Source organism: Cupressus sempervirens, chromosome 3 (assembly GCF_028749045.1).
Source record: "Cupressus sempervirens isolate cs-2001-9-10 chromosome 3, ASM2874904v1, whole genome shotgun sequence".
Taxonomy (NCBI): domain Eukaryota; kingdom Viridiplantae; phylum Streptophyta; class Pinopsida; order Cupressales; family Cupressaceae; genus Cupressus; species Cupressus sempervirens.
Window position 1 is genome coordinate 1,055,884,953 of NC_143120.1, and position 18,682 is coordinate 1,055,903,634.

The window sequence follows — 18,682 nt, forward strand, 5'->3', positions numbered from 1 at the left end:
GGTGCATCCATTTGACTCACGCCTGTTGTTGTGCCGAAACGTAATTTCGAAGGTAACCTTCAAGCCACTTGTTCACAATCTTCGTCTGTCCGTCTATTTGAGGGTGATAACTAGTGCTTGGCAACAATTTTGTTCCTGCTAGTTGAAACATTTCTATCCAAAAGATATTGATAAATCATCCATCCTAATCATTGACAATGTTTTGGGGTAACCCGTGCAGATGAAAAACTTCTCTGAAAAATAGATCGGCTACCTGTGCAGCCTAAAAGTTTGAGATGGCGAAGAAATGTGCGTACTTCGTGAGTCTATCAACCACCATGTAAATACAATCCTTTCCGTTCACCTTGGAAAGTCCAATAATGAAATCCATTGAGACATTTTCTCACTTCTATTCTGGAATTGGCAGAGGTTGTAGTAACCCTGCGAGTAGAGTATGCTCAGGGTTTTTCTGCTGGTAGATCGCACTCTCTTACACATTGCAATACGTCTCCTTTAAGACCCTTCCATGAAAACCTCTCCCTGAGGTGTCTGTAAGTTTTGAGGAAGCCCGAGTGTCCTGCCAAGGGTGAGTCATGGACTTCAAGATTTTCTGCTTCAATTTGGATTCCGGCACTAAAAATATCTAATTGTTATATTAAATGATGACATCCAGCACTTTGTACCGATCATGCTGGGTGTTGCCATCCATTAGCTCACAGGTAAATGTGTTTTTGAAATATTCTACCAACAAATGTGCTTTCCAATCAGCTGAAATCTGGGTCAGTAAGCAGATAGCGAGTTTTCTAGACAACGCATCTACAACCACATTGTTCTTTGCTTTCACATATTCAATGTCAAAATCGAAAGCCTAAACATTGCTTACCCATTTTTGTTGCCTCTCATTCAAGTCCCATTGCTCCAGAAAAAATCTCAGACTATTGTGATTCGTACGCACAACAAACTTGGCACCCACCAGATACTGCCAGAACTTGGTCAATGCATGTATGATGGCCAACATCTCTTTGTCATAAATGGAATATAAGCGTTCAGTTTGTGTACGCTTCCTGCTCTCATAGGCTATGGGGTGTCTATCTTGCATCAATACTACACCAATGCCTTCTCCAAATGCGTCACACTCCAGAATGAAAGGTCGAGCGAAATCAGGCAATGCAAGTACGGGACAAGTGCTCATTGCTTCTTTCAGCTTATCAAAGTGAGTTGTGCTTTGTCATTCCATTGGAAGGAACCCTTTCTTGTCAGATTTGTTAATGGGGCGCTGAGCTAAGAGAATCCTTTTACAAACCTCCGGTAATAACTGTACAATCCAAAAAATCCTTACAACTCCGTGAGTGATTTTGGGGGAAGCCAATCAATGATAGCTTGAATCTTTTCCTGATGCAATTGAACTCCATATTTATCGACAACATGCCCCAAGTACAATATTTTTGTCATACCGAATTCACACTTGGATCGTTTGGCGAACAAGGACTGATCCTTCATGATCCGTAGGACTTCGTCCAAATACTTCAAGTGCTCTTCCCATGACCTACTATAAATAAGAATATCATCAAAAAATACTAGTAAGTACTTATGCAATTGTTTGTTGAAGATGCCATTCATGCATGATTGGAATGTAGCAAGTGCATTTATTAATCCAAACGGCATGACCAGAAACTCATAATGTCCATAGTGACAACGAAAGGCCATTTTTTTCGCATCTTCCTCCCTCATGTGGATTTGATAGTATCCGGAATGGAGATCTATTTTCGAAATATAGAGTGCGCCATGTAATTCATCCAGCAACTCATGTATCCTTGGAATGGGATATCTATTCTTTATTGTTTTTTTGTTCAATGCACGGTAGTCTACACACATGTGCATCGTCCCATCCTTTTTGACCAATACCACTAATGACGCGAAGGGGCTAGAACTGGGACAGATCCATCCTATCTCTAGTTGTTCTTGAATAGTCTTTTCAATCTCATCTTTGAATTTCTTGGGATGGCGGTAGAATGTGGTTATGACCGGCTTGGCTCCAGTTTCCATCTCGATAGTATGTTCAAACCCTCAATGAGGCAGTATACCAAGAGGAATGTCAATAAAAACTTTGTCATGTTTACTCAAAATATTCTGGAGATCATCATCCTTGGGAGGTGTATGTTGCCCTTTTATAGGTTCCGCCAAGACAAAACAATGTGCAACCCAAGCAACGTCGTCAAGCCAAAAAATTGCCTTCATCCGATGTGCAAAAACTTCCTTCGGACCTTCATTTGCTATTCTGTAGAGAACAACCTTCTTTCCATCGACAACAAAAGTGAAGTCCATCTGTTTGAAGCTCTAAGTGTATTCATCAAGTGTCTCCATCCACTACATGCCTAGAATAACCTCCATATCATCAAGGTCCACTATGAAGAAATCCTCAGTCACTGTGTGATTCGCCATTGTGATACTTAGCTGAGGAACAAGGTGTGTGCAAGGCAGGAGAGTCCCTCCGGTGACCTTGACCTAAAATCTTGTGTACGTCTTTGTGGGTAGACCTCCTCATTTCACCAAAGAGGAGTTTATGAAGTTTTGAGTGGCTCCGCTATCGAGCATCACCATAACCCTTTGTCCTTGAAGGGTTCTCTGTACACGAAACACTGTGCACCTCAGGCTACTGGCTAGGGCAATAGTTCCTCCATGTCGTACCAATGTTGCAATTCTTTCCGTATGGTATAAACTAACCATTTTGGTGTCCTCGTGGGGTTGGTTGTCTTCGGTGGGTATATCTTCCTGTTCGTCCTCATCATCGGACATGACCTCAATGTAGTGGATCTTTCCTTTCCTGAGACATTTGTGTCTAGGTTCCCATGGTCCTTTGCAGTTGAAATGTAGTTTCTTCCTTTGGAGCTCTTGTCTAGTAGCTTCGTCCAACGACAGCTTCCTCGGCGAAGGTTTATCATCTTTGTCCCTTAGAAACATTGGAGGTTTGGAATGTGAGCAACTCCGAGAGGATGATGCCGACGATGATGCCATACTCTGTGCTTTCTTAATGGCCTCTGACAGGGTATAGGATTGAACCCCTTTACCCAACCCTTCAGTGGTTCTATCAGCCCGTCCATGAAAAGCACTATCCGTCTTCTTTCAGAAATGTCCGTGACCAAAACAGAGAGTTTCTGAAATTCCGCAATGTACTAGTCAACCGATCCAGTTTGACTTAGTTGTGCCAAATCTTTGAAATTGAGTTCTAGATCTTTACCATCAAATCGATCTATCAATCTCTCAGTACATTCCACATAGGTATTTATTTGATCATGCCCTCGTGTGATGGTGTTGTGATGCCACCATTAATGCGCAACTCCCTCCAAATGTAATGCTGCAAATTTAATTGCTTCTTATGGCATAGGATTCAGCTGGAAGTAAGTATCGGCCTTCATTACCCACACTTGCGCAAATATGGATCCGGATCCATCAAATGGAGACAAATTTACTTTACTCAACTTCCTCTTGAGATCATCGTTAGAATATCCTCAGTTTCCACCTCCGGAATACCTCATTCTCAAATCTACATAGTCTTTATAAGATATATCTTCCTCAAAATTCACATTCTTCCAATCCTCTCTCAGTTGTTCTTAAACCTCCTCAAACATTGGTTTCTTCAATCATTGTGGTGCCTCCGTCTGTGGGGGAAAAGACAGCATGGACGGTCGTGAACGTGCAGGATGAGGATTTTCTTTACCCGACGTAGAGTCTGCACTGTGACTATTATGTTCATCGGATACTTTATTGTCTACCAATTTCTTGAGAGTTTCTTCCATGAGTCGATGAGTATCATTAATCTATGCCAGATTCCTCGCAAGTTCTCTTAGCAGTGCCACAAGTTCGGTGGTTGTGGGCTTCAGTTCTACCACCATTCTATCAACCGAAGGGGTTCTCCTTCTCTTCCAGCTATAAACTCTCATTCAATGTTCACAGGCTGGCAGGATCAAAGCTCTAATACCACTGTGATGATCCATCATACGCAACTACCCTCAAACAATCTTTCTCCAAAATGGAAATCAAATAACCCGTACAGTATCCTAGAGTGCAGTACAGTTAGATAGAGTTGGCGTACGAAAGCCAAATGCAAAGGTACAGGCAATGTACAGGTCGTACTATGGGCCAGAATGATGCAAGAGTTATGTATGTAGTGTGTCCGTACGGTAATGAAGAATGCAGGAGTATGGTCGTACAACTGAAGACTAAAGGCCGTACGGTGGAGAATTGATGATTGTACGGTTGAGAATTGGAGGTCGTACGATTGAGAAATGGAGGTCGTACAGTTGACAATTGGAGGCCATATGGTTGAGAAATGGAAGCCGTACAATTGACAACTATGTTGTTTGTCGAATGGAAGATTTCACTGGGTGATGTACGAAGTTTGGAGTGTACAGAAATGCATGCAATCAAATGTATAGAATATGCAAAGAAAACACACAAATGTTTGCCACAAATTTCATTCACTTAACACCAAGAGAGTTAGATCACATTAAACACAATGATTTCTCCAATTCACAATATGATGGTGCTTCGATTTGCTAGATCCAAGCGAAGTATTACAGGCGACAAAATAGGGTGAGGGTTGACTCCACCGAAACCAGAAACAAGCCAAATGGGGAAAATCTCACTTCCGTAATGGCGAACAATCCAAAACTCCAACAGGAATTTGCAGTATAAAGAATTAATCAAAATGCATACCTAATGACTAACTACAAGTTGTGCTTAAATAATCATTGAGAAAAACTTTTCGAGGGTGTACAAAGATAGCCGACAGCAACACAAACTACGGAAACAAACTAAAAATGGGTCCAAGATATATTAAATCAATTGGCCCAATTACAATAGCGTTATTAAAATATATTTTATAACAGGAACATTACACAAGATTATTTTCCTTAGCTAAAGCAAATACAATAGGAGATGTTGGCGAATTGTATACTTCAACACAATTGCCAAGAGCTTCTCAAACTCAACCCTTATACTTCAACAAGGGCCACAAAATATCAGAACTCAAAAAAAGCCACAAAGGCATCAAAAGTAAATAAAATATCCAAGCATGTTTTTCTCAACAAATGGGCTTGTATTTATAACATCCATAGGCCCTTTTGTTGCCAAAATGTAACTTCACTCAAGAAGCTTCACCACACAACATTAATTAGAAGCTTCCATTATATTCTTTCACTTGACTTGGCTTAACTAATTAATAAATGGCTCTTTCCAATGATAACTCAACCTTCAACTTAAGTGAAATTATAAAGTTAAATTATAACTTTATAATAAGCCATTTAATTATTTAAGAATAATTTGGCCACTAGAAATAAAATAACTCCCAAAATACTCATCATTTAAATATGTCTACTGAAATAGGAGTTATACCTATTATTTCTCCATGTGACCAAATGCACTTTCCAAAATAGAAAGGGTCCATCTCAATCAACACCCGACTTACCACAAAGTAAGTACACAAAACTAAGCCCAATCGAAGTCCAATCTGAGCCAAATGAAGACCAACCGGTAGCTTACTGAATTGTGGAGAAGACAAGACCCTCCCAAGCAAAGCCACTGTCACAGAAGACCCTCTATTCACAATAATTAGCCTATGGGGATCTCAATAATAGGCTAATCTCTCAAATTCCGATGCTAACAAAAATGGGGACATTACATTGGGGTTTTGTCTTTGGTTGCATCATTGACCCCTAAGCCTTTCTTAAAGACCTATTTTAATTCTTGTGCCTTAGTTGTCTACATGTCCTTGTGTAAAGTTTTTGGTGAAGATGAACAAAATTCAATGTCTGTACATTTCATGTACATGATGGTTCAAATTCTCTACTATGGTGTTAATATAGTCTTTGACTTTGCTCCTTATATTGCCAAACAAATACATAATTGATGCAAGAGCATCCTAGGCTTTCTGGCGATCTTGCAGGATGGTGTGGTTTGGTTTTGGAGTTTGGGAACTCGGTCAAATAATGAAGTGTGACTCGGCTGATACTAGGTTGGTTTGGTTGTTGTGTTAACCGAGTGACTCAGTTAATGAAGACGTTCGGCAAAGCTTGGGGCACTTGGCAAATACTGGGAGCTCGATTTCCTCTCGAAGCTCGTCAGTAGTGTTGCCCAAGTCAGTTCGGTCATTGAAGGGAGCTTGGCATACACTGTGGTGCTCAGCATGCTCTAGGAGCTCAGCAATGCTTGGTCTTTCTAACGCTCGGCTTGGTCTTGGTTCCTGTTGGTGCCGAGTTGTCTATGAACCGACTTTGGGTATTTAATTTGTGTTGTAGCCGACTTATGGCTCAACATATATTTAATGTGAGGGATTTACTTTAAGTTGTAATGAACTGGGCCAACTTGTGGTTTGGTTGGGTATAAGTAGGGGGTTTTGTGGAGTCTTTAGGCATTATCATCCAACTTGGAGAAGAGGATGAAGGGTAGATGCGAACTTTGAAGAGCTAGTAGCTGTGGCTTGAAAACCAAAGGATTGCTTGGTGGACCTGAGGGTACAAGTGTGGATTCTTCTTGGTGTTCTTATCCAGTTGTGGTTTTGGACTAGTTGGGATTGGGATTGTAAGTTGGATCTTGTGGGATCTTACAGAACTGATATTGTAATTGTTGTTTGTATTTGGCCCTAACCCAGAAGGCCTTATAGCCGAGCATATTGCACGTAATCAGTTATTTTATGAATAAAGAGTTGTGATTTGGTATCAGATCTTGCATTACTGTTGCTTGTTGTTGCATTTCTTGTGTGATTATTTGTTGGGGGTTTGGACATCTCCTTTGGGGATTCTCTGCCTTGCACTGCATCAATAATGGCCTGGTGGGAATTGAGAAATCTAAAGTTGACAAACATTTTGGATGGTACTCTATGCTTATGTATATCATCTTACTTTGGAAAAGAGATGGAGCTAACAAAGGAGAAGGATGGGGAAGTAATACCTATCCAGTTGTGGAGTGTAGATATGTCATGGGATAGAGAGGATGCTAGTTTTGTTAGATTTGATAGATACTTTGCTTCCAAGTTAAGAGCATTGTTATCACTTGATAACCCAAGAATCCCAAGTACACTCTCTGAGTTCATAAGGCCAGAAGACTTTGCTAAGGGTTTAAAGATTGTCCACAATTGGGGTGATATTATCTCATACCCTATTTCCACAGTTTCAAAGTATATGGTTTCCCAAGCACTCCCCATGTATTGCCTTTCCAAGTTCCTCTTAAGATTGGTGTTGCAAAAGTCTTGTAGCAAATTGGTGGTTTGTGGGAAGAATTAACAGGGAGATCAAGAGGTACAATTTTTCCTTCTTTTATTGTTGCACATCAATTTGTAGATACAAAGAGAGGATGGGTACATTTCAATAAAATCTTAAAGCCCTATAGGATGGCAACATCTCATGCAAGATTTTCAGACCCTGAGGGATTTTATGAAATGTTCCAAAAGAGGACTAAGGCAAAAGGGCATAATCATCAGTTTTGTTATCCTGAAGACATAATCAGAAATAAATTTTCCTTGCAAAAGAACAAGAAGTTAGGAAAGAGAAATGGAGAGTTAACAAAAAGGCCTTAGATTTTGTAAACTTTTTTTATAAAGATTATAATCCTCTAAAGGATGCAAGGACATTTGGTGACAAAGTTAATAAGTTGATGACACATTTTGGGGAAATTATAAAGGTTTTGAATGAGAAAAGAGCTATGCTAGTGAGTACAAACCCTGATCGAGTAAAAGAAATAATGAAAAGGCTCTCACCTACTCTTGTTGTCGCTCCTGGAAAATACACCCTTCAGAAGAAGGTAGGGTATAGTGTTCTAAGGTCAATTGAGGGAATTGTTGAAAAGGGAAAGGAGTTAGAAGCCAAACCCTCACCACCGAATACAGCCAATGCCCGTTCTAACACAGCATACAAAAGGCCTCCATCTGAGAGTCCCCCATTGGAATCCACTTCAAAGAGGTAGAGGGTGAAGGAAGCAGCTTCATCAGATAAATGAATATATTCACCTTCCCAATCCCCCGTGCATTTTGAAAATGAGAAATTGGTTACATAATAGTTAGTGAAATTGGGTAACCAAGGGGAAATAGTTGTTACAACGGCTGAACTAGAGGAAGGAGTGCCAAAGGAGCCTATAGCTCTAGTGATGGACCTCACGATTAAAGATTTTTTAGGAAAAGAATTGGACCCTATTGTTGAACAGGCTTATGAGAGATTTCTATCAAATGACAATTTTGTTAAGACTAGGGCTTTTATTCAATTTGTTTGGAGATTGAGTATTTCAAATTTTAAGGCTAGATGTCAAAAGAGACAATCAGAGCAACCTAACAAACAAGACTCTATCATAGAAGAGGAAATCAAGGAAGAAATGATGAATGAATTCAGTAAGATTACTCCTGAGGAAGGACAAATAATGTTAAAAGATTTAGGACTCCTAATTCTTCCTGAATGGGATATTGCAAATGTCATGGTCTTTGATGCTATTAGAAAGGAAACAAATACTAAATGCAAGACAGAGGAATAAGCCCAAGTAGCATCAAAAGGGGTAAAATATAGTGAAGACCATGTTGTATTGGTTATGTGGTCAATCCAAAAAAGAAACAGAGCAAGGCAACATGAGGTCTCTGATGCAAAGCAAATGGGAAGTTTAATAGTGAAAAGAGTAGGTGAGACTTCCGGAGTGGAAGTTGCATATATGAACCGAGAAACTGCAGAATTTGCACTTGGATGAGCTGAACCTCAAGTACAAAAGGGTTTCAAAGGCTTATGATGCAAAAAGAAGAACGAATAGTGAATTAATGAGAAAATTCGCTATGTATGAAACTCAACAAGTTGGAAAAATGCAAGTGGGTGAGTCTTCTCAAGGAATTATTGCATCATCACCTGCCCCATCACCTCCTGCTGGTCCTATTATTGAAATTCCTCAAACTCCATTGTATCCTGAAGAGAAGTTTAATGAGGGAACAGAAGAGGAAAGAGCTAGGCTTAGAGATGTCCAGATGCTTGTGGTGCAGAGATATGAAGAGAAAGTCCAAGACACAATACTGCACCCAGTAAGTACTGTTGATATTAGACTCCTCCATTATTGGGTATCAAAGCTTATGGATGTTTGGAATTCTTTTAGTAAGGATGAGATTGTGTTGAAACAAATTTTGGACAAATGGATCAGTAGGGAACAGGAGTTAAGAGGAGTTAAGTGAGATCTATTCAATAGCCAAAGATAAATCATAGGTTGAGGAATTAATTGAAAAAACATATATTATGTCAAGACCTTTTCCCTTTGGTCATAGAGGATGCAAATAACATAAAGGCTAGTGGAGAATGGGAGGGAGAATTGAGTGCAGCCCTCAACTTTAGGATGAATGACATAATAAATAATGATGGCAGTTATTTGTTCACAAGACCTGTTGAGGAGATTGTAAGAGCAGAGATATTTATTAACTCTTTCAGTTCCGAAATAAAACAGTTGAAGGCAAAATGGAAAGATACTATGATAAAAGAAAAATATATTATTGAATTTAATTAGCCTAATGATACTGTTTTTAATGAGTGGGTTTCAAAATACGGTCCGAAAGAGAATGACCCACAGGTGGTAATTGATGTTCAAGAGCAAGAGACAATAGAAGATGTGCCAACAACTGAAACAGTTTCCCCACCATCATCAGGAGATAGTCAGATACTATGCTGGAATGATCATAAAAGCCAAAAGAGGGAAGATGGTTATCTGAATAAGGTATCTTACTTTTGTGGCTCACCTACTATGGATACACCTACATTACAAATAAAGAATTGATCTTGAAAATCCGAGCTGCCAGCTGTGCGAACCTTCAACTATCTCCTTTATTTTCTCTATTTCCAAAATATTGATATTGACATTTTGTCTCTTATGTAACAAGTCTATCTGTCAAATGAAAAAGTGACATGTCAATTGCCTGAATCTTGTTGCAATCCTTATCTATAAAAGGATTTCCAAGGCTTGAAAGAAGGGCCCAAATTTTGAAAAATGAACATCATGTTTCTACTTTAAGTCGGCCCAGTACTGTGTATTGCAATTTTTGGTTCTTCTCATGAATGGAGGAAAATAGAGTTCCAATGTTTTAAGTCCATCTTGAGTTGTTCTATTTCATAGATCTCATACTCTAATTGTATTATTTCAAGCAAATTAATACAAATAAAGAAGTCATTGAAGTTGCCCAATCTAGATCTTGTCTCTTTTCATATTGTTCTTCAATTTCCTGTAATTCAATAGCAAGTAAATTGAATTCCAGTTATAGTTCACTTAGAATTGTATCACATATCATGTTTTGTTGTTAATCAAATTGATTAGGTAAATGCTCAATGTGTTATGAGAGAATTGAAGAGTTTCATGGAAAGATTTTGGTAAGTATGAGATTTTGATTGAGTATTGATCTTATTCACAAAGTGAAGGAGTAGATATGAGGTTTTAGTGTCATATTTATAAGTAAAAGCCCAATGGATAAAGCATTGATCATGTTATAACTCTAACCGAATTGCTAGGCTTACATAGCATTAAAAATCTTTAATAAAAAAACTTTTTATTTTCTGATTGAAATATGAATCTAAAGGAATTAGCCCATATTGACTTCACAAACTTAGGATGTGAATTATTAGTTGTCTTTCATTCCTTGGGTTGTCTTGTAGTTAGAAGAATTAAGGGTAGTTATCTGCTTTGTGTGGGGATTAGGAGTAGATGCATAAAATTGATAAAGAATGATACTAATCCTAGGTATACCCGCCTAAACTTTGCAGAGTTTGAAGGGAAGAAGACTATATTGTCTTGTCAGTTGGTCCTATTGGTTTGATTGGGTATACTTGTCATGGTTTGTAGCTAAATCCTAGGTATATTTCACATTCCAAAGAGGTGATTAAAAACCTGGAAAAAATGGACCTATCAAAAGAGCATTCCCACAAAAGTGCAAATCATCTCGAGTAGAAGAACCAAACTATTAAAAATATATTTAAAACTCCCTATCACCCCAATCTTCATTACAAGTCTAGTGTACATGTAATAACAAAGAATTGACATCTAGTCATACCAACAGAGCACAGGGGATTTTCCATTTTTCAAGCAAAAAAACCAGAAAACATAAAGGACATTTATGCACAAAATCCTCAGAGGAAGGTGTCAACAACAAAATCTTGAAAGTAGTTGAACAGAAAAAAAACTTAGCAGAGACATTGTGCCACCATGCCTTGGATCCTTTCACGTAGCAAGGCATTAATCCTAGCTTCTAAAACATCCTCCGCTCTGCTTACCACCTCGCCCAAACGCATCTTTTCTTGAAACCGAGCTTCATCCTCCTCTGTCCAGCTTGACCTAGCCTTCATTGTTGCAACATCCTCATCAAGAATTTGAATCATCACCACGAATTTCAAAGCCCACCCTTTCCTAGCTGTACGAAACCATTTGCTCCTAAAAAATTCTTCAAAAAGTCGCACAAAAGGTGTGTATTTGGCACCAAGAATCTTTTCCAAACCACTTTGCTTATCACCTAGGTTTATCCCAAGACCTAGGATTGAGGAAGCCAAAACTCTCCCATTCCTCCCAATGCCTCTTTGGGAACTAGTTTCTCCATCATAAAATGAATAATGTCCTTGTCTTCACCTAGTTGTCTCCGCTCTGCTTTCCACCTCGCCCAAACGCATCTTTTCTTGAAGCCGAGCTTCATCCTCCTCTGTCCAGCCTAACCTCTCCTTCATTGTTGCAACGTCCTCATCAAGAATTTGAATCATCACACCAATTTCAAAACCCACCCTTTCCTAGCCATACGAAACCATTTGTTCCTAAATTTTTCTTCAAAACACCACACAAAAGGCGTGTATTTGGCACCAAGAATCTTTTCCAAACCACTTTGTTTATCACCTAGGTTTATCCCAAGACCTAGGATTGAGGAAGCCAAAACTCCTCCATTCCTCCCTTTGCCTCTTTGGGAACTAAATTCTCCATCACAAAATGAATAATGTCCTTGTCTTCACCTAGTTGTAGAGTCCACGCCATTATCATGAAATAGATGTTTGTGTTTTTCCTTTTTCAACCTAATAAAACATCTCATCCAGCAAAAACTTGACACTCTGTTAACCTATAATCTATGTAGTTAAACATTTTATTAATTCTGGCTTTCTTGCTAAGCCCATGGAAGGGATTTTGTTGTTTGGTGCAAGTGAGGGTAATAGTTGATTCATCCCTTCTCTTACAAGTCTTCTGAAACACCAATTAAGCTTGTCAATGCTTTGCAATCCAATTTTAATGTTGAGGGTGCACACACTAAGCAGTTATCATAATTGTTGATCTGATCGACAATAATTACTTATCAATTCCAGCACACATCACACAAGACCCCCATCACTTCAACATTGTCGCTTGCATGTTGTATTTATGGGAAAAGATATTGTTGACCTAATTAAGGACAGGAATAATTGTTTGCGATTTCTCTCCTCAATCCTTAAATCTTGGAAATCCTTGAGTACAACTTCATACATTTTAAGCTCAATGCCCAATTGGGCATGGTGTCAGCTTCTTTATTATCTTCTCTTCTAACATGTGTCAATTTGAAGTCTTTTAAAGAGGCCAATTCTTCTTTTATTTGATCTATGTGATTTTGTGTATGCATTTACCATAATTCGTGAGTCACCTTCCACGTGCAGTCTCCTAAACCCTAGCTTCTTGGATGCTCAGATTGCCGAGAGAAGCTTCAACTTTTTTAGCACTGTTTGTGCCATCCACAAGATGTTTTCCTCCATAGGCTATGAGATCACCATTTGAATTTTGGATGACAAATCTTACTCTCGAAGAGCCAAGGTTACCTTTGAAGCACCATCAAAATTACATTTCCACCACCCTTCACTAGGTTTTTCCCAAAGAACATCTTTCCTCAAGGAAAGGGAAGGATTAAACCCTGAACACTCACTCACAAGTAAAAGGGTTTGTGGTGACTAGGTGAGAGCCAAACTGGAGTTGATGGGTAGCCCCAAGGTCATTAGCCTAACACTACACCTCATGACTCGCCTTCACACCAACTCGGCAACACACATGCCCTTTTAATTCTAAAATTCTTATTTGTTACCGTTCTTTTGCATTTTTAACCTGTATTGACCCTACCTCCAATTTTGACTAGTTGCAACTTCTTTGAAGAGTGGGACTATAATACATTAAGGTTGCAAGTTCTTTTGAAGAGTGGAAGTAAACTACATACTCATTTATTAACTGAGTTAAGGACAATCAGTTGGGAAAAAAGTAGAAGATTTGGTTTATGTCCGTTCCAACTCACTCCTCATCACACAAGGAACTTGAATACAAGGAAGGGGCGATCAAGAATTGGGATATGGCCCTTGAGTGTGCCAACTTGGAACTTGGATGCATTCATTTTAGAGCTTGTCAAAGTGAGTCTCGATGAGAATGAGACTTCTACAGATATCAATGATAAATACATTACGAAATGGGTGTTCAATTCTATTATTTAATTAGTTTCAAGTATCAAATTACATATTAAATTTTTTACATTTCTTTTATATATATATGCATATGCATTTGTACATATGCATGTGCATGTGTATGTGTGCGTGTATATGCATGTGTGTACTTCTGTACTCATACCCGAGAATAATATCGTTGTACCAGTATAACTAATCTCAAACCTGAGCCTATTCTCATATCAATCCAAGACAATTGGTTATTAGCTAGTGAATCACCTATATCAATTTCTTTTCATAACACACTGAAACACCAGAGAAACAAAAAAGATGAAACAAGAAACCAAAGGAGAAGGACAGTACCATGAACAGTAATGAAAGAATGATGAAACGCAAAGAGCACCAATTGTAATTGCGTTCCAGATTTCAGTTGAATAGTCATGTCAGAAACAGAGTCTAAGCTCTAATATCAAGTTAGGAACAGATTCTGAGCTCTAGTAACATACTAGAAACAGAGAACACAAGGAAAGTTAAAATAATCGATGCAAGAAGCTTGAAGAAGAAAGCAAGTCAGGTTCCGTCAACCCATTTCTCTTCTGATTGAACTCAAGCATACACTGGAAGGTCTTCACAGTCAGGCTCCAACATAACAATGAAAGAGTTTTATCCTAATCATTTGGTTCTTTTAAAGCAAAAGTTTCAAACGAAGGCCAAATTTGCAGAAGACATCAGTATTTGTCAAGCCTAAAGATGAAAGTTTCTTTCATGGCTATTGCTGTTTCAGAAATATCCTGTAGTCATGGTTCCTCTGTTTAACATCATATGCTTTTGTCCTCTTCCTATTACAGGACCTGCAGTCCTCCCTTAACATTTCTAGGTAGAAAAGGTTCCAAAGGGTACTGATGATTTATTAATTCCATTGGGAAATCCATTTCCATTTTGAAGAAGATGAAGGATAAGGCCTCTGCGATTTATGCAACAACATGAGTACAAGGAATAGAGATTACTCTGTGTTTTCTAAAAATTGTTGTAAATGGGTGGTAAACTATGAATATGTTGACTTCAAATAAAGATGGTTCATATGCATAGATAAATTGGCTTCATTTAATCAAAATATATTTGAACCAAATATCAGAAAGGGACCAAAATATATTTGAGCCACATATAGAGAGTGTGAGTGCACAAGTTTCATGAGATTCAAAAGTAAAATAATATGACCCAAGATTAAGTCAAGGATATTTAAAAAGGAATAAATACGACCCATGATTGCAAATCAAAAGTACTAAAATGGATCAACGTCCAAAAATCTACAAAGAATTAAGTTGTTGGTGTAAATAAGTATTTACTATTTACACTTTACTTAAGTTTACTTAGGTTAATGCATTATTTTAATATTTATTTATTAGTCGCCTAAGAGTATGCGCACTCTTGTGAGTTGTCATGTTGACAACACAGGAGTTCACACCTCATTTATGCACATGGTGTCTAGAACACAGGAGTAAGCACTTTATTTCAGCACATGGTGTCTACAACATCTCCACACGTGGGACACCTTGTCATGCTTATCCTCTCATTGTTGCACGTACATTTATGCACAATGGAGGACGCATGCTTAGTTGTCAAGCTTATCTCCTAAGACCTTCTAGAAACATTCTAGATGCATCTTAGAGGCCTTTATATACAAGGAAAATCCTAGTGTGTACATTTATTTGAACACATAGTGATGTATCAGGACATGCTATGATATATCGATCATACTTTTTTTGGTCTACAATTGTGCTTGTGTTCCAGTTCTTCGATCTTGGGTGAATTTGCCCTACGACAAATTCTTACTTAAGTCAAGTAGATTCAAAAAAGCAAAACAACAACTCACAATTCCAAATCAAGAGCGCTAAAAAATATGCAGTGACTTTTACACAAGTATATACTAAGTCAAAAACCATAAAAATAACACCTCGGCCAAACACACTTACCCTAAACAAGTCGATATATACAAGTTATAATAGTACAAAGTAAAGTCCCATGTTAAGAGAAAACTGCCAACAGAGATAGAAGGTGAATAAGGTTATACTCTGCATATGAGTCCAAAGTAGACAAGGGGCCAGAAAACTTTGTGATCCCATAAAAGAACTAATACAGAGGCTACTAATATCCTGCAGACAATGGTAGGTTAAGAAAGACTCACCGAACAATCTTATTAACACAGAAGGCACTCCTGATACCTCAATTGACATTTCAGGTCCATAATTCACCAAATATGGCAACGCAATTGGTCATGTGTTGTTATCCCTGTAGTAGGCTACCCTTTACAGTGGCAGGGCAACGACGATGTTCAGATGTAATTAGACAAACGTGAAAGTGACTCAGCCATGATCCAATAAGAATTTTGGGCTGAGAGCGATATATTAAAAAGATCAGGAAGTGCAGATACAATTCCTGTTTATTACTTTGTTTTAGTCCAAATCAAGTACTTCAAGAAGCCTAAAAAGCCGCATGCAAAAGGCAATTCACATAGACAAACAATAAGATATGAAATGACCCCAAAAGCAAGCACAACCACCGATCTTGAAGGGAAGCCAGCACAAATGCTTAAAATCCAAAATACAATTCAAATTAAGTATGGCAGCAACTAGACTGTAGTTTGTTTATTTTATAATAAATCGTAAAATTCTTTGCTAGCAAGAATGAAAAGCTCGAACTTAATTTTACGAAATCACAAAACAGAACAATTCAGAGTAGCAACGAACCTGTATCAGAGGCAGATCACGAATTTTTTAGCATTGCTCCATAATTATTGCTGAAAATCATAAAAATAGTACAATAAGTTCATAATTCTACAGTGAAGTGATTTTACGTGTCCCCGAACGAGAAAACTTAAAAAGCTAAATATTTCAAAACCTACCGAGAGATGTATAGGACAGAAAACTTGGGTGAAAATGTGAATTAGCAGAGATAAACCGAGCAGCTTAAAAATAGGGAGGATGAAACTTCCGCAGCATATTTTTAAAGAGGAGTGCCATTTTGCCTTTGGCTATGATTCTGCGTCTCACGTGTCAGCCACTTATTTAAAGGTCGTGTACGAATCCCAAGTTACCCGAATGTTTGAAAACCTGTGAAGGATTCTACGTGTGTCAGAAAGAGGAGAGAAATTATAATGAATGAAAGAAAGAACGAAAGGGTTTTAATACCGTTAACTAGGTCATAAGTCTATGGGACCCACATAAAGCTCCTAGTCAGATAGATAGATCTGATTTCTCCACCTTGTCTCTTTTTAACTTCTAATAAAAGGAATAAATCTTTAAATTATTATTATTAGTTCCTCAGTACTCCAATGCTACTTTCCAATTAAAATGTCTAAACATTTTTATTTTATTTTTTTCAAAAACTTTTAATTCTATATAGTTCTAAAATTTATTTCCAATCTTATTGGTTCCTTGCTAGCCATGAGTTAGCTTTTCTTTTCTTTTTTCTCTCTAAATTTTATAGATATATTATTATTTCACTCGCTACTCTGAGCTTTTATTTTTTCACTTTAAAAAAAAAATTGTTCACATAGGTTGCATCCTTGCTATAGTCTTCTTCATGTTCTGACATATCTTATCTTGAAAATTAAATTACAATATATTTCTCCTTGTGAAAGTTTAACAAATAAAAGAATAAAGATTTATATCATATTTTGTACCTTTTTTTTTAATTACAAAAATTAAAAATAAATTTAATAAAAGTCATAAAATAGTAATAAAAACATATAAGTGTTAGATAAAATTCTTTTGTAAAAGTAGCAAATTGAACATTCTAATTACAATTTAATTTTGCTTAAAGGAGAATATGAACATTTGAATTATATGAGACTTACGCTAAACATACATCTAACATAGCTATATTGCATACGTTTTACTCTTAATACTTTTTAATACTTTTACTCAATGTCCATCTAATATTTTCCACTTAACATTTATATATACCTTGTCAGTAATACTAAAATATTATATATTACATAATTAATAATAATAAAATTATACATTTATTTCTAAATCTTTCATCGATTAATTATTATAATAATATTTCATAACTATTTATATTACAAGACATTTACTATGGCACTTGTTATGTAATTATGTTATAAAGAGATTACAATGGAAGAATATCTATATAGATTTATTTTTTAATTTATTAGTACTTTTATTTTTAATTTATGAGTACTAGTGATTAAAATTTCTAGTATCTACCAATCAAAATTAATTAATTTTAAATAATATTATATGATTAATATTTTATATAGTAGACATGCAGATTTCTTACAATTATTTTAAATGCACTATGTCCCTTCAGCCGATATTTATGCATAGTGCCAATTTCTACTATTTAACATATATAATGAAATATATATTACAATATCATCATTACAATTAAAATTTATTTAAATAATTATTATGAGAATTAATTTATTGAAATAAATTTACATTTTAATTTTTTAACCAAATATAATAATTTTAAATTAATATATTTAAAACTTACTGTAAATATTATAATAAATTAAAATTAATATATTTAAAAATTATTATAAATATATAATTAAATTTAATTAAGAGGCAAATACTTAGCCATTTCATGGCACTTGTTTTATTTTTATTTTATTTTGTTGATATAATTAATTTTAAAATTTGTATATCTTGAAGATGTTATAAAAATTGATAACAGTTTTTATTTTTTAATACAAAAGTTAATTATTTTGATAAGTTTAACATTTATTGGTCTTAAATTTAATATTATTCAAATTTTGATCATAGTTATATTTAGATCTTAAGTATAATTTAAAATTTACAAGACATGTATTTGAAAAAAACATGCTTGGGAGAGATGTTTGGGCTAATGATGGACAAAGAAGAGGCAATTGGTAGGTGACATCATAGGAAGGCATCCTTCTTTGCAAACAAGAGTGAACAAGATCTCGCTAGGGAATAAAACATAGAAAACCCTATAAGGGGGGAGGATTGGAGACTCACAAATGGTAAGAAGTAGTGGGATAATGGAAAACTTGGGTTTTAGAAGACTCAAAAGTTTGTTAAGAGTGAAAAGGGTTAATGATATGAATATATTGGGATGTCACAATGTAAAATTTAAACATCCCTTCAAAAACCCTAAATACTAGCAATAAGAGATTAAAAGGTAGGGCTTTTCACCAAATGGGCTAGGCAAAAGCCAAACACATTTAAAATAATGGACTAGTGGAAAGTAAATTCGGATGATCAATTATTGATGAAGACGCTCTTAAATGG

General features: G+C 36.6%; 1 protein-coding gene across 4 annotated transcripts in view; it reads right to left on the minus strand.

Moving 5' to 3' along the window:
* LOC149570371 (hypersensitive-induced response protein 1-like) overlaps window positions 1–16,560 on the minus strand; it is a 147,763-nt gene extending 131,203 nt beyond the window's left edge. For 3 of the 4 annotated variants that reach the window (XM_089823013.1, XM_089823015.1, XM_089823014.1), the window contains exons 1-2: window positions 16,306–16,560; window positions 16,151–16,200 (exon numbers count right to left, since the gene is read on the minus strand). Coding sequence is in view for 1 of the 4 variants with exons in the window: in XM_089823016.1 (XP_089679142.1) it covers window positions 15,589–15,637 (49 nt within the window). In the remaining 3 variants the exon portion in view is untranslated. Of the gene's footprint in view, window positions 1–15,588; window positions 15,708–16,150; window positions 16,201–16,305 lie in introns of all 4 variants that reach the window. The other variant, XM_089823016.1, reaches the window with a different exon arrangement.
* Between the last annotated feature and the right edge of the window lie 2,122 nt (window positions 16,561–18,682).